At 50.3% G+C, this 16,737-nt stretch overlaps 1 protein-coding gene across 4 annotated transcripts in view; it reads left to right on the top strand.

Annotated features, from left to right (window-relative positions):
- Positions 1-16,737, top strand: part of LOC146333824 (ran-binding protein 3-like) — a 51,225-nt gene that overhangs the window by 15,120 nt on the left and 19,368 nt on the right. For 2 of the 4 annotated variants that reach the window (XM_084825428.1, XM_084825426.1), the window contains 7 exons: positions 5,803-5,839; positions 7,419-7,505; positions 9,534-9,605; positions 11,146-11,211; positions 11,979-12,071; positions 14,060-14,154; positions 15,450-15,569. In XM_084825428.1, coding sequence (XP_084681554.1) covers positions 5,803-5,839; positions 7,419-7,505; positions 9,534-9,605; positions 11,146-11,211; positions 11,979-12,071; positions 14,060-14,154; positions 15,450-15,569 — 570 coding nt within the window. Of the gene's footprint in view, positions 1-4,311; positions 4,742-5,802; positions 5,840-7,418; positions 7,506-9,533; positions 9,606-11,145; positions 11,212-11,978; positions 12,072-14,059; positions 14,155-15,449; positions 15,570-16,737 lie in introns of those variants that run through there. The other 2 variants (XM_084825427.1, XM_084825425.1) reach the window with 2 other exon arrangements.

Below are 16,737 nucleotides of genomic sequence, written 5' to 3'. Positions count from 1 at the left end.
GGGAGGATCTCTCCAGAGCATCCTTCCCCAACCATTTTTCCCTCCAGATCTGTTGGACTACAAATCCCAGCAACCTCTAGCCAGCCATGTGTTGGAGCTGTAGTCTCTCCCCCCCCCCCATTTTGTTGTAATGGTAGGTGGGCGTGCTGTGGGTTCGAGAAGGTTGTGTGTGGAATCTGGGTGGGGTGGGATTATGAGTTGTGAAGGCGGGATGGGGGGATTAAATAGGAATTCTAGAATTGGGGTGGTAGAAAGTGTATTTTATATGTGTGGGAAAGAGAACGAAATGGGGTGTGGGCAGGGCTTTGGGAGAGCTGGGGGATGCAGGCCTATTTTCAGTTGTTTTAGAAGAGTAGCACACTTGAGCGCTGAGGCGAGGATGGGCTAGAAACACAAAAGAAAAGATGACCCAAGCGTTATACTGCACCTGTTTGCTCTCTCCAAGGGAGCCATTTCTATTTGGGATTGCGATCCTGGTTCAGAAATGTGTGCATAGTAGAGCTTCCCTCAACATGGCGCTCTCCAGATGTGTTGGCTGACAAATCCAAGCAACCCCCAGCCAACAGGGCTGGCTGAGGGGTGCTAGGAATTGCCATCTGACACATCTGGAGAGCGCCACATTGAGGGAGGCTGCCATAGAAGCTCCTAGCCTGCCCACCCACACCTGGTTACCTGGAATCAGCAAGGACTCGCCCCAGGCGACCAGGCAAGTTTGAGTGCAGAAAAGCACCTTCTGGGCCATAGGAGAAACCTCTCATGCCCCAGAAGCCCTCACCCGTAGACTGTATGGGGCACTGGCTGCGACGAAACAAATTCAGGGAGTCATCTTTGGCTGTCTGTCTCTTGGTTCTCCTTGTATCTTTTTCTCAGCAGCCCAAGACCCAGCAGCGTCTCCTGTATTGTGGGGCCTGGGTCCCCTTTGTTTTGGTGGCATTTGGTATTGGGCTCGCTGCGTCCAACGTTATTCAGAGGGGGAGTTCGCATGTCACCCTAAACCATGGTATCGCGCAGCCTTCCCCAACCTGTGACCCTCCAGACGTTTTGTACGACACCTCCCAGCATTCCCCAGCCAGGGGGGATTCTGGGAGTTGTAGCCCATCATGTTTGGGGAAGGTCTAGCATTATATGTAGAAAGGAGACAGAGCGAAAACTCTGGTTCTTGTGCTCCCTCCCTCTCTCCCTCTCCTCTTCCTCCTCCTCTGTGAGGAGGAGGAGTAAGCAAGGATTCTGTTCCAGGTTGCCCAAGTCCTGACTTATGGTGTGTGGGAAAACCAGGAATCGTGGTTTCAAAGAAGCTCTTGTCCACTTTTACACCAGCCAGCAACAAGCTCTGACTTATTCTGCTGGCTTCTTTAACAAATGAGAGTCTTCTTTTCGACTACCATTCCCCTTCCCGGCTTGCATGCAATTGCGTGGCAGGAATCAGCGAGGGTGATAGGGCATTGCGGTTTATGCCTCCTCCCCAACTATGTGACAGGAGGCAAGGGGGGAGTGCTTGAGCCTGCCACTGGGTGTGGGTGGTCTTTTCTGCTGGGGCTAAATGCAGGTGGTGTGTGCGAATTGTTGGGGAAACAAACAGAATGAGAACTATCCCGCCAAAGGATGAGGCTGGTGATCACGGATCTGAAATCACACTTTATTCAAAATGTGTATACACGGGTAATTCACCAAGGAACTACAAATTGGGGGAACAGGTTACATGATTTATAAAGAAAACAAAATACGTACCCAGAAAATGCTAAGCAAAGGTCTTAGCCGGTCAAAAGATAGCATAGGCTGAAGACCGGCTGGTTGTTGTCAGTGTAGTGGCCATTTGGGCGCTCCCCAGACAGCCAGCTGGTAGCGCCCATGGCCCTTCTTCCCTACCTTGTAGTAGCAGATAAGAAGGGCACAGTCAATTGAGTCAATCCCCTAAGAGGTGAAGGTGCCACAATGATTTAGATCGAGCAAGTTGTATAAATGTGAAGAACGTGTTTAATGTATTTAGTAACTTCGCTTTTGCTTTTAGAAAGAATGTCTTCAAATCTGTATTTGTGGCTATTGTTCTCGCCATGTGGGAGTGTGAGCATTTTACTCCTCCTAGTCATCAAATGCCTGATGAGTGCATGATCAACTTAAACCCTACGTGATTGGATATACAGTCATGTGAAAAAGACAGTACACCCTCTTTGAGTTCGATGGTTTTACGTATCAGGACATAATAAAAATCACCTGGTCCTTAGCAGGTCTTAAAATTAGGTAAATACAACCTCAGATGAACAACAACACCTGACATATTATACCGTGTCATTATTTATTTTACAGAAATAAAGCCAAAATGGAGAAGCCATGTGTGAAAAACTAGGTACACCTTATGATTCTATAGCTTGTAGAACCACCTTTAGCAGCAATAACTTGAAATAATTGTTTTCTGTATGACTTTATCAGTCTCTCACATCGTTGTGGAGGAATTTTGGCCCACTCTTCTTTACAACATTGCTTCAGTTCATTGAGGTTTGTGGGCATTTGTTTATGCTCAGCTCTCTTAAGGTCCCACCACAGCATTTCAATCGGGTTGAGGTCTGGACTTTGACTGGGCCATTGCAACACCTTGATTCTTTTCTTTTTCAGCCATTCTATTGTAGATTTGCTGGTGTGCTTGGGATCATTGTCCTGTTGCATGACCCAGTTTCGGCCAAGCTTTAGCTGTCGCACAGATGGCCTCACATTTGACTCTAGAATACTTTAGTATACAGAGGAGGTCATGGTCGACTCAATGACTGCAAGGTGCCCAGGTCCTGTGGCTGCAAAACAAGCCCAAATCATCACCTCTCCACCACCATGCTTGACAGTGGGTATGAGATGTTTGTGCTGATACGCTGTGTTTGGTTTTCGCCAAACATGGCGCTGTGCATTATGGCCAAACATCTCCACTTTGGTCTTGGCTGTCCAAAGGACATTGTTCCAGAAGTCTTGTTAGATTTGTTGCAAATCTAAGGCGTGCTGCCATGTTCTTTTTAGAGAGAAGAGGCTTTCTCCTGGCAACCTTTCCAAACAAACCATACTTGTTCAGTCTTTTTCTAATTGTACTGTCATGAACTTCAACATTTAACATGCTAACTGAGGCCTGTAGAGTCTGAGATGTAACTCCTGGATGCTTTGCAGTTTCTCTGAGCATTGCACGGTCTGCCCTTGGGGTGAATTTGCTTCCCACTCCTGGGAAGATTGGCAACTGTCTTGAATGTTTTCCACTTGTGAATAATCTTCCTCACTGTAGAATCATGGACTTCAAATTGTTTGGAAATGGCCTTATAACCCTCCCCAGATTGATGGGCAGCAACAATTGCTTCTCTGAGATCATTGCTGATGTCTTTACTCTTTGGCATTGTGTTAACACACACCTGAATGCTGGAGACCAGCAAACTCCGGAGACTTCGGCTATTATAGAGGTGGCCACACTTGCCGATGATCAAGGCATCATCAATAATCATCGATAATCAAGGGCATTTGATTAGCAGCTCCTGGCTGCTACTTGGCTTCTTCATACATATGGAAGCAGTAAGGGTGTACTTAGTTTTTCACACATGGCTTCTCCATTTTGGCTTTATTTCTGTAAAATAAATAATGACACGGTAATAATTATAATTACTAATAATTATTAGTAATCAGTAATAATGATATTATAATGTCAGGTGTTGTTGTTCATCTGAGGTTGTGTTTACCTAATTTTAAGACCTGCTAAGGACCAGATGATTTTTATTATGTCCTGATACGTAAAACCATAGAACTCAAAGAGGGTGTACTTTCTTTTTCACATGACTGTAGGTAGCCTATGCTAACTTTTGATTGGCTAAGACCTTTGCTTAGCATTTTCTATGTACATATTTTGTTTTCTTTATAAACCATATAATCTATTCCCCCAGCTTGTAGTTCCTTGGCGAATTACCCATGCATACATGCTTATGAATAAAGTGTGATTTCAGATCAGTGACTACCAGCCTCATCCTTCGGGCGGAGATGGTTCTCATTCTGTTTGTTTCCCCGACCGAATGCAGCCAGCATAGCTGGGCGAATTTAAATGATGGCAATGTTTTTCCAGTCTGAGCAAGGGCTGTCAAACTGCCACTGGGCCCAGGACTGAAAAAGGACAAAATCTGTGAATTGTTCATATGCAGGGGCCGGGTGACCCTTTTCCTGTTTCTCTCGACGAGGCTGGAGACGCTTTCATTCTCAGCTGGCTGATCATTGCATGGCCTTGCGCCTTTGTACCTCTGTCTTCTTCTCTCTTGGTGCTTTGTGACGCTTGTTCATCATCCTTCATTTTGGCTGGGAATAGCTCCGCTCCCTCCTGCTCTCTCTTTTCTAAGACAGGGTGGTTGCCCAATTTTTAAAAAAATCTTCATTGATTCATCGTATGAGTTTTAGTCGACTGATTTGCATAGGAAAAACGAAACATCTTTCTTGGGCAGGAAGTATCTGTGCAAGAATGTGTTTCAGTTCAGGGCTGGCACCAAGGCTCAGCATGGCTGGGCACCTGCCAAGGGCCCACACCCCAACAGGGGCCCACCAACAAGAGCCCCCACTGGATTTGTTCCTCCTCTTCAGCATTGCAACCTGCTTGTTCACCTGCCTCTTGCTCTGGCTCAGACAACGGAGGAGCAGGAGATGCCATGGCCGCCTGATGGCGGCCTCCCGGTCTGCAAGCGAGCAAGGAGTAGCAATGAAGAGGAAGAGGAGGATGAGGAAAAGCAGCTGTGAGAAGGTAGACTCACCACGGGAAGAAGCCTGTTGAGGGTGTCTTGCCGGAGGGCCCTCCAAAACCTGGAACCAGCACTGCCTCCAGTTGTGTGGGACTACAACTCCCAGCATTCCCCAGCCAGCAATGCTGTCTTAGGAGAAGCATCCCCCCTTCTCACATATGCAGCAGGGAATGACCTTTCTGAGTTTGCTTCCTATGTCCTGCTGACAGTTTGAATTAAAACCAATCTAAACCAAATTTCTGTTGCCACATGAATTGGCAGCAGGTGGGGGGGGGCCTCCGTTTTGGCTGGTCCACATGTTCTTAATGGATTCATCTAACCCTTTTGTTGACTTTGGTCTCACTGCTCTGTGAGAACGTGCTGCGAAGGTATTGCCCCTTTTCTTTGACTGTTCTTTCTCTTCATCGCTTTTTATTATTTATTTATTTATTTATTTATTTATTTATTACACTTATATCCCGCCTTTTTTCCTCCTCAAGGAACCCAAGGCGGCATACATAATCCTCCTCCTCTCCATTTTATCCTCACAACAACAACCCTGTGAGGTGGGTTGGGCTGAGAGTCTGTGACTGGCCCAAAGTCACCCAGTGAGCTTCCACGGCCGAGTGGGGACTAGACCCTGGATCTCCCAGCTCCCAGTCCAACACTCTCGCCACTACACCACACTGGCTCTCACACTGTTTAAGGAGCGATGCTGCGCCCAGACCATTTCCCGGCGCTCTTGTTGTGCGCTTAGGCAATTTAAAGCAGGCTTTAAAATGGTGCCTTCCAGATGTTTTTGACTTCAGCTCCTGTTCAGCCCCAACCAATATTGCCAGGGATCAGGAATGCTATGAGTTGTAGTCCAAAACATCTGGAGGGCACCTGGTTGAGCGAAGGCTCTTTCAGGTCTTGCAAGTCTCTAAGCAAGAACTAGTTTCCTCCAAAAACATATTAAGCAGTATACAGTCCTGAGGTGCTAAAGGACACGTCCAAAGAATGCGCAAGGGGTTGGGGGGGTGCGTTGTGTGTCTGATGGAATCTATTTTTTTAATGAATATATATATATATATATTTGTTACAGAGGTCAGCAGATGGGTCAAGTCCGGAAGACGGGGAAGGTGAGGGAGTTCGTGTCTGCCGCCTAGAGAGTCCAGAGACAGCCTGAATGAAAATTTTTATTCTTGGGGCCTGGGACTTCCTTCCGTGACAGCACGACGGGCGTATGCAGATTCCGAATGTTTGTGCCCTGTGCCAGGGTGGTGTGTGTGTGTGCGCGCGTGTGCATTTCTTTTGCACAGTAATCTCAGCAACTTTTAAAAGTTCTGTGCTCTCACGGGCAAAATGTGTAATGACCAGAAAGAGCTTGGGGTCCCCACTGATCCTTAGTGGCAGGGCGACGTCCCAGCTGAAGAATGTGGGAGGAATGCCCACTGACATCGGAGCTGAGGTTCCTCTGAAGGCAGTCGCCCTCTGCTGTTCTTCCCCAGCCCTGAGGTATTCAGTGGAGGTTCCGTTCAGCCAATGGTGCAGGACCTCAGGGCTGTGGGCCAAATCTGGACTGCCTGGGGTCTCAGTCTGGCCCTCTGAGGTTCCCCATATGGCCACACCTCCCTCCTCCAGCTACTCCCTCTTTCCCCCCAAACCACTGATAATTTAATGGTTTTCCAGCTGTTGTACAGCCCCCCCCCCCATTTGAAAGGTTGAAATGCCTCCCCTAAGGCTTCGTGGACTGGCAGGCAGAGCCAGTGATTTTAACTCACCCCTTTTGCTTTCAGGCCCTGCCCACCACTGGAATACTGCCCCCGAGAGCTGCTCCGAAATGGAATTTGGCCCTCAGGCAGAAGGAGGTTCTGCACCCCTGATTTCACCCTCATGGCCAATTGATAGACCTCTCTTCCCCCTCCTTTTCCATGAATGTCTCTGATCCCCCGCAAAAGCCACCTAAGTTGTAGGCCAGTATCTCCTCTTATGGCAACCAAGTACCATCAGCAATATTTATGCTTCGCTATAAAGGGGGACGCTCTTTTATCCATCCCGAAGTGGGTCATGCCAGTAACAATGCTGCCGTTTTTAAAAGGTTTGGGGGGGAAAAAACAAGCAAAGTTACCAACCAACAAACAGAGAGAGGGGAGGAAAAATGAAGGTGGGGGCTTCTTTTCTTATGTCTGTTCTACAGGAACTGGCATTTCGCCGGTGCCCCTCCTCGCCTGAAAAACCTCACATGCCAACGTCCCTCCTTCAAGAATGAGAGCAGAAACCGAGCTTAAGCAGCCTTTAAAGTGTGTTGCAGCTTTGGGGCTAAAGCTCTCGATGGGGTGTCTGTGTGGACAGATAGTTGCTTGAATGCCCAGGCCCTTAAACCAGCCTCCCACAAGCTGCTGCCTTCGAGTTGTGTTGGACTGCAATACCCATCCTTCCCAGCCAGCATGGCCAAATGGATGGATAGGCATTCCAGTCCAAAGGCCATGCTGGCAAAGGCCATGCTGGCTGAGAAGGGTAGGCGTTGCAGTCCAGCACATCTGGAAGGTGCTACTTTGGGGAGGCTGCCTTAAAGACATGCCCACCAGAAGGGGGTCATCCATTTGCCACCCTTTCCTTTCTCTAGCCACTAGCCTTGTTCCCGTCCGCTCAGAATCGCCCAAAATTGCCTGTATCCGCCTTTCCACCCTCTCTCCTCTGTGCTCTCCATCCCTGCAGAGTCCGACCGAGAGGATGGGAGCTACTGTCCTCCCGTAAAGCGCGAAAGGACCTCTTCGTTCACGCAATTCCCTCCTTCACAGCCAGGTAAAGGGGAATACCTCTCTCTCTCTCTCTCTCTCTCTCTCTCTCTCTCCACCTTGCTCCCCTCTTTTCCCTTGAGACGGGGGGGGGGGCGGGGAGTTGTGTATCTCGCAGCACTTGGAGATGCTTGAGCTTTGGAGAGTTTTCAGGGAGAAAGAGCTCATGAGTTGGGCAAGCCAGCTGTGTCCCAAATCAGCACCAAAGGAAGCTGACTGTGGAGCAGACAATATGGGGAAGTCTGTGGCCATGTTCTAATCTTCCTCTCCCTGTGCTTTCCCTGTTGCTCGCTTTATGGTGTAATCTCTTTGAGGGCAGGGGACTTCCTGCTTTTTATTTATTATTTGTAATTATTTATTGCTCAGAGTTATATGCCGCTTTCCACAAAGGGATCAAAGCTGTGAACATACAATACAGCGGTACAAAAGCCAACAGTAACTATAACAATAAAACCCCAATGCAGATTAATCGTCAATAAAACCACAGACGTTGTGCGCAACAAGCCATAGCTGGCTGGCTCACATGTCCGAGAAGAGATGAGTTTTAAGAAGGCGTCTGTGTGTCAGAATGGTGGGGGCCTGTCCAATGTCAGTGGGTACGGTTTTCCGGGGGGTGGGTGCTGCAGCATGACAGCCTCTACTGAATGTGGCACCTTTGAAGCCCTGAAGCTCCGAAGCTCCGTCTACCCTCCTTGCTCAACTTGGTGTCCTCCAGATGTGTTTGCCTACAACTCCCAGCATTTCTGCCCATTGGCCCTGGTGCCTGGGGCTGCTGTAAGTTGAGATCCAAACCTGTGGAGGGCACCAGGTTGGGGAAAGGTTGAACTACAGGGTTTCAGTGGGAGCTAATCTTTCCTGGTGAAAAGAGAGTGTTCACCAAGTGACAGCCCACCCCAATGCGTGTTGACTCGGACGTCCGTCCCGCCGTGCTCAGCGGGACTTACCTGGGAGTAAGTCTGAACAGGATTGTAGCCTCCTTGTGTTCAGAAGAAGGCAGGCAAAAGGCAGTGTTGTATAGTGGTGAGAGCATCCCACCCCTAACCTGTTGCCGTCCGGAGGTTTTGGACTTCCCATCAGCCCCTTGGCTAATGACTAGGAATGTTGGGAGTTGATGTCCAAAATATTTATTTATTTATTTCATAGAATCATAGAATAGTAGGGTTGGAAGGGGCCTACAAGACCATCGAGTCCAACCCCCTGCTTAATGCATTTCTATGGTGCCCAACAGCGGAAGCTTTCTGGGCAGTTCACAAAAATGAAAACCAAAAAGTGCAGGGTAAAACGATATAAAACATACAAGCATTAAAACCACAATATAACAATACAACCAGAATAAAACCTAGCAGCAATGCAGAGAGTTAAAATACAGATTTAAAACAGCAAAGATAAAAAACTAGAAAGCTAAAATGCCTGGGAGAATAAAAAGGTCTTCACCTGGTGCTGGAAGGAATACAACGTAGGTGCCAGGTGAACCTCACTAGGGAGCTCATTCCACAGCCAGGGTGCCACAGCAGAAAAGGCCCTCTTCCTAGTAGCCACCGCCTCACTACCTGTGGCAGGGGCTCACGGAGAAGGGCCACTGAGGATGATCTTAAGGTCCGGGCAGGCACATATGGGAGGAGGCGATCCTTTAGATAGCCTGGCCCAAGCTGTTCAGGGCTTTGAATGTTAATACCAACACTTTGAATCAGGCCCGGAGGGACCGGCAGCCAGTGCAGCTGGAAATGTACTGCCGTAATATGAGCTCATTGGCCAGGCCCTGTTACCAAACTTGCTGCCCTATTTTGGACCAGCTGAAGTTTCCGGACTGTTTTATCTGGAGGGTATCAGGTCACGGAAGGCCTCATGGTGCTGAAGAAATCATAATAGCGAAGGGGAGGAGGCAGGCCCGGGGATATTGTCCACCGTTGTGCCTCGGACGGTTTCCTTGGGGGAGAACGGAGGGAGAGAGTTTCTGTGGCACAGGGGTAAGTTCTCTGTGCACTCACTCACGCCCTCATTCTTTCGTTCTCTCTCTCTCTCTCCTTGGTCACAGTGACAAAGAACAATGTCTTCATGCCCTCCAGTTTCTGCGAACCTTCTGCGGGAAACTCTGACTCAGAACCCGGTGAGCTTCGGGGCAGGTAGCACCGCCCACCGCAAGGAGCCCCTTCTGAAGTGGAGTGGAGTGACCGCAGGCGGCGGGGTGGGGGAAATGCCACGAACAGGAAGGCTATGCGTGCTCTCTACTGCCACCTCAAAACAGCGGCTCGGTTCACCCATAAGGCTAATGCGTGGTTGTTGTGATGTCCAAACCTGGCTGCGCTAACAAACTGTGGTTTGTAACCATGGACAACCCAGAGAAAGAAGCCACGGTTGTCAGGTTGTGAACCCTGGGTTGTTTAAACTACATTTGTCGCTGGGCTGGTTCACGTGACACAGTGGGTTATTTAACCCCCTATGAGCCTCAGCTGCCATTTTGAATATGCGACCTGCGATCGGAAGTTGTGGCGTGTCATGTGAACCTGGCTGTCAGGTTATTCGAGGGTTAAACTACCAATGGAGGGTTATGCACAGGTTTTTAACCCTTGAATAACCCACGATGGCCCAGTGCACATGATATGCTGCAACTCCCGGTTGGGGGTTATTCAAAACAGCACCTGCCGAACACTGTGGCTCATCGTGGGTTAGATGACCCTCGAGGAGCCAGCTGTGTTGTTACGTGTGAACCCAGAACCATGGGTTGTTCTTGGGTTGGTTCTCCAGGCTACTGAGGCAGTGAGCAAGAGCGATCAAAGGAAACCAGCCACTCTGCATCAAACCATCTATTTCCCTGAATGAGTCAGCAGGGTGTCTATAGCTTAATGTCACCTTTTCCAACCTGGTGCCCTCAAGATGTGTTGGACTGCAACTCCCATCATCCTCAGTCAGCCTGCCCAATAGGCATGATGGGAGTTGTGGTTCAGGGCATCTGGAGGGCGCCAGGTTGGAAAAGATGGCCTCATGATCCAATCCTGTGTGTGTTTAGACAGAAAAGAGCCCTTCAGCTCCCAGCGTGCCCAGCCAGCATGGATGGCTGAGGCACGCTGGGAGTCGTAGGGCTCCTTTCTGCCTAGACATGCCCAGGACTGCATGGGAGGAGCTTAACTTCCCCCGTGGCCTCGTTGACAGCTCTCCAGACATGGTCTGTGACTCCCCATTGGAGAAGACATCCCTGGCTGAACGGTTGGCTGGCCCTGGGTTTAGTTTGATTTTGGCCCACTCTAGCTTTGAGAACAAAGCGAGCCCATGCAGGGAGGGGAGCTGACTGGCCCGAGAGGGGCGCTTGGCCCGTCCGGCGCTCCCGCCTTTCACAGGAACACGGCCGGAAGTGGGCAGGCGGAGCGTTTGCACGGCGAGGACTTCGGTCCATGCACAGCTGTGGGGGCCGCTGGAGAGGTGGGAGTGCTGGGAGAAATGCTTTCCAGGTAGAACGTCCCAACTCGGATTCCTGGCATCATCAAGAGGGCATTTCCAGTAATTCAGCCATAGGAGAGGCATTTCAACTTTTTAGACGGGGGAGAACGTTGCAGAGAAGCCGGGAAGCCACCAAACACTCAGGGGAAAGGGGGAATTCCCTGGGGCCTCCTTCCCTGCCAGCAATCTCACTTTCCGCTTTTGAATTCCAGAGGAAAAATGCACCGGATTCAGGTTGAAGCCCCCCACTCTGATCCACGGCCAGGCACCCAGCGCAGGTGAGCGACGACGCCTTTGGCCAGGCACGGGAAAAGCCCAAGCACAAAACCCTCCCACTGAGCCTTTCGGACAGCAGTCCTGCCACCGATACACCCACGGAAATCGGCCCTCCTCCTCACATGATGCTTTTCAGGCCTTCTCTGCTTTATCAATGTAGAGCCAGTTCACTGCTGCTCTGAGAGGGCTTTGAGAAGGCTGGATGAGAGATCAGAGATCAAACTAAACTGTATTAGAGATAAACTGTATCAATTTACATAAAACTACTGTACGAGAGGTGAACCTACAGGGGGATTTGCCCTGCAGGCTTAAGCTGCCTTAAGGCACAAACCTATGCAAGTTTAGACAGGAAAAAGGTTTTACAATCCTATGCATGTTTAGACAGGAAAAAGGGCCTATGGTCTTATTCATGTTTAGAACGAAAAAAGTCCTACAACTCCTAGCATGCCCCAGCTAGCATAGCCTTCCCCACCCTGGTGTCTTCAGATGCATTCAACTGCAACTCCCAGCATCCTCTTACTTCCAGTCACGAAGTCTTAGGAGAAGCATTTCACCCTTTTAGAACGGGGTGGGGGGAACCCTCAAAAGCAAATAAATCAAGTGAACAGGGGAAAGAGGGTGAGGCTCCGAGGCTTTCTGATCCGGGTGTTTGCACCCCTGACGTACCGGATTGGTAGCATCAATGTGGCCTTCCCCAACCGCAGCCAAGCCAAAGCCTCTCCGTCTCGATGTTGCCAAAGGTCAACGCGATCCTTTCGTCCCTCTCCAGGGGTGCCGAGCCAGAAACCGAAGGAACAGCAGCGGAGCGTCTTGCGCCCTGCAGTACTGCAACCTCCCCAGCCAAAGGCTTTCTCGCAAGCAGGCAAGTGAGCCTCTGTGATCGACTTGCTCGAGGCACTCGCCCTCAAGATGCAGGGAAAGGGAAATGGCTGCCTGCAGCTGGACTTGTGCTTTTTCCTGGCTGCATAAAGCGGCCTCTTCTTTCTAAGCCTTTTTCTTGACGCTTGCAGGAGTTAGGCTGCATGTGGTCCCAGGTTCAATCCCCAGCATAGAAACCCCCCAGCAGCAAAATCTAGGGAAGGCAGCACCTCCCAGCCTGAGATCCGGGAGAGCCGCTGAGCCAGTGTTGCTCTGGTGTGCTCTGCCCCGATGGCTGAAGGCCGCTCGATCCACTTCTGTGTCCTGCTTTGGAGGCAGAAGTTTCCTGGCTGTAATCCCGGCATCTCCAGCCACTGGGAAAGTCGCCTCTTTGCCTGAGAGCTGCTGCCCTCAGAACAGTCCGCCCTGTGCTAGAGAGATCAAATGGTCTCGCTCTGTACCAGGCAGCTTCCTTACTGGGTCCGTCAGGAGCGTCCATCACTCCGTGGCACGGGACCTTCTACACACAGTTGAGTCCCCAGGGAAAACCCCAGACCGTTCCTGCCAGACACAACAGGCACTCCTTGGCTAGATGGACTGCTAATCTGATGGGGCAAAAAGCATCTTCATATCTATTTTATTGTGTTTTAAATTTTCTCTCTTACCTTTTGGCCCAGAAAAAGGCCTGCAAGGTGGCTCGCAAAACTGTCATAAATCCCAGCTTGTAAATATCTGCCTGGTCCCCTGTGGTGAATATAAATTGCCTCCAAATGACCAGGTTGGGGAATTCTACAAAAGCAGTGTGTGTGTGTTTCAGTGCAGGGAAGATTGATACAGATATTAATGGGCCAGTAAACCTTTTGGGGGCTGGTAAGTTTTATGGATTTATTTTCAGGGGTTATTAGATGCTTTGTCTTAGACCTCTGACTGTCAAAGGAAAGAAGGGCTCTGGTGGAAAACATCATCTGGCTCCGATAGCAGATGCTGGAAGTCAGGGGGAGAATTTGACTTGGCCGGGGGATGCTGAAGGTGGGATCAGGCCCCTTCTTCCCATCAAAGAACAGTTGAGAGCAAATCCCTTCTCATAAAATCATGGAATAGTAGGGCTGGAAGGGGCCTGCAAGGCCATCGAGTCCAACCCCCTGCTCAATGCAGGAATCCAGGTCAGAGCATCCCTGACAGGTGGCTGTCCAGCCTGGTCTTGAGTGCCTCCAGTGTGGGAGAGCCCACCGCCTCCCTAGGTAATTGGTTCTCAAAGGCCCTTGGGGTAGCTACTGGATGTCCTGCTTGTAGGCTTCCCCAAGGCGTTTGGTTGGCCACACCTCCTCCCTAGGCAGCTGGCTGCATGGTCTGACTGCTCTGACCGCTAAGATGTTTTTCCTGGTGTTCATCCAAAATCTGCCTTCCTGTAACTTCAGCCCATTGTTGCATAGCCTCCAGTCTGGGATGACAGAGAACAGGTTCTTCTGCGCGATAACAAACATTTAGGGCCTGGAAAAGTGCTCTCATCTCCCCCTCAGTCTTGTCAAGGCTAAGCAGGCCCTGCTCCTGCAATCTTTCTTCATGGGACTTAGTTTCTAGTCCCCTGATCATCTTTGTTGCCTTTCTCTGAACTTGTTCCAATTGATCTGAACCGTTCTTCAAGTGTGGCTTCCAGAACCGGACACAGTATTTGAGGCGAGGTCTCACCAGAGTAGAGTGGAACTCTTTCTTCCTGTGGTTTTTAAACGGTACTTTTACTGATGCAACCTAAAAGTGCCTTTGCCTTTTTTGCTGCTGCATCTCGCTTCTGTCCACCCCGGTCCATTTGAGCGGGGTTCCGCTTCTGTTTTCCTCCCTAAAAGAACAGCGCCTTTTGTCCTCCCAGATGAAACTTCAAGCCAGCCCAGTCCTGTCTGTAAAATTAAGTTGCAAAATAAAGTCAGGGTTGTTGCAGGGAACAAAAAGCCATTTGCAAGCGCTTTGTCCATCATTCGGTATTTCTTCTTACAGTTCCAAGCAGTGGAACCAACGGCGTCAGCATCCCTCCGGATCCGTCCGCGTCTACGGCCAATGCAACACCGCAAAGTCCTGATTCAGAGGAGAAGGTGAGTCTTGTCAGGGGTCCTGAGGAATCGATGGAAGCTGGGGAAGAGGCTGGCGGGCGTCCTGTTCTGCAGCTGACAGCAATGGTTTTTGTTCTGTAACGTGTTTTCTTTAGAGGAGGTCAGGAGAGCCCCAGGTTTGGGGGATTCCGCTCTGACTGGGTGTTTTGGTAGACCAGCTGTCAAACAGTAAAACAGCTGTTTAAAGGAGCTCTCGGGCGTTCTGTTCTGGACTGAGCAGAAGCCCACAGAGCCCAGCACCAGCTAGCAAGCGACAGGGCAGCAAGGCGTCAAAGAAAAGCAGGCTAGAGGTTGCAGCACCCAGGAGAGCTGCTCGTGAGAGAAAATGGGAGCCTTTGACGCTGCAGTCCCAGACTCCCCCCTTTCCTCCATAATGGAGGCCTTCGCGGGACAGGCCTCCAGCTTGCAGCCTTGCAGCCCAGCTAGTTGGGGCTGGGGCTTGGGGGTCTCTGGCAGCTCTGCAGTGCTGTGCAGACCTGGAGATTCCCCCGGACCTTCGGTCTCAGAGTCCATGTCGCTGCTGGACTCCCGGGTCCTGACAATTGGGGGCATTTCAGTGCTGGGCGGGGCCTAAGGCACACAAGGCAGGGCCCATAATACACGAGAACCCAGCTTTTTCTTTTATGAACCCATTTTCTAACCAGCAGCTGGGATTGCTGTTTCTGTTGGCGGTGAAAAGTGCGGGCTTAAAAGAGTTTTAGCGTATTGAAGCTCAGCCCCCACCTCTGCCTTGTACTCAGGTCTCTGGGGCAGGTGACTTGTCCTTTGCCATGCCTCCCGTGGCAGCCATTTTGTGACTGTGCCCAGAACCAATGGCCAAATCTGCCCCAAAAGGTTGTCCCCTCCTGGACTAGAACATGGGAGGCCTGAGTCCAGGTCCCCCCCTCGGCCAAGAAGCTCACTGCGTGACCTGGGGCCAGTTGCAAACACTCAGCCCAGCCTACCCCCCAGGGCTGTTGTGAAGATAAAAAGGGGAAGTGGGGACTACGTGCGCTGGCTGGACCCTTTTGGAGAAAGTCCTGGATAAAAATGTAGATGACAGTACGTCAAAAAAATTTAGCCGAGCAGGAATCAGAAAAGGGTTGACTTCTGGAAGTGCTCTGTCACCACTTCCCCAGAACCTTGGTGGAGAAAGAACCACCTTTCTTGCATTCTTTGTTGCGGTGTCAGTCTTGTAACCCAATAGCAGGAAGAAGAGGGAATAGTTGCAGTGGTTGGTGTCCTATTCTTGCGGTTATGTCGTGTGTGTGTTTTTTCCTCCCTTCTCTCTCGTTCAGGAGAAACCGCGTCCGCAGAATGAAGCCAACAACATTTCGGAGGCCGACAAATGTGAAAAAACTGATCAGAACACACAACAGTCCTTTGTCTTTGGGCAAAACCTAAGAGACCGAGTGAAGGTATCTGTCCGGTGTGAACCGTCACCCTGGTTCCGAGGGCTGCTGCTAAACGGGTGGGCACACGGTCTTCATGCAGAAGGTCCCGGGCTGAATTCAAGAGTCCCTTCCATTAAAAGGGTCCAAGGCAGCAGCTGATGGACAAACGGTCCCTTCTCTGACAGGGACCTGGGATTGCTGGGGCTGGGGCTGGGGCTGGGGCTGGATCTGGATGGACACACAGTCTGGCAACGTCAGGGGCACACAGGGCAGCCTGCTGCTGAATTTGCCACGGCAGCAGCAGAAAGCGAGGTGATTTTACAAGCAAGCAAAGGGCTCTGGGGTCCTCCCATGAAGCTGATGGGTGGGAGATTCAGGACTGATCAAAGGAAGGCCTTCACACAGCGCAGAGCCAAACTCTGGAATTCGCTACCACAGGAAGTAGTGATGGCTTAAAAGGGGGTTGGACAAATTCCTGGAGGAGGAGGCTATCAGTGGCTGCTAGTCCTTATTAGGGATGTATGAGCCGTGTAAAAACCACTCCATCGTTGTTTCATGGATTGTCAGCTGCCTTTTATTCCATCGTCCGGCCACAGACAGATGCGAATTTTTTTTTCATCATGCGGAAAAATACGCAAATATTTACATAAGTATTTACGTAATTTACCTTAGTATGTAATATTTAGCGTATTGTCCCCCATTCCATTCATCGTTTCCTCAGTAGAAACTTATGTATTTTCCTACAAATTTATATGTGTAAATTTCGGGAAAGTAAAAAAATCATCCAGAAGTCCACGGACTCCGCACAGCCTGAGGGGGCTGCTCCTCAGCGGATTCCGCAGGTCAGATTCTTAGAAATCCAAGCTCATTTTAGTCCGTCTCGAATTTCTCCAGCATCCCTACTCCTGATGGCTCTGTGCTCCCTCCAGTAGCAGAGGCAGTGAGCCTATGTGCACCAGTTGCTGGGGAACATGGCCGGGAGGGTGCTGTTGTGCTCATGCCCTGCGTGTGGGTTCCTGGTCAACAGCTGGCTGGCCACTGCATGAACAGAATGCCGGGCTAGATGGACCCTGGGTCTGATCCGGCAGGGCTCTTCTGCTGTTCTGTCTTACTTGAAAAATGGTTGCCCCCCTTTTTTTTGCTCTCAGCACAGCCACGCATTCAGCAGTGGGGGGGCCGCAAAAACAGCCAC

The sequence above is a fragment of the Heloderma suspectum genome, chromosome Z, assembly GCF_057233095.1.
Source record: "Heloderma suspectum isolate Gila_16-S chromosome Z, 16-S_ref, whole genome shotgun sequence".
NCBI lineage: Eukaryota > Metazoa > Chordata > Lepidosauria > Squamata > Helodermatidae > Heloderma > Heloderma suspectum.
Note: the sequence above shows the minus strand (reverse complement) of the source record. Positions and strands in the feature narration are given on the sequence as shown.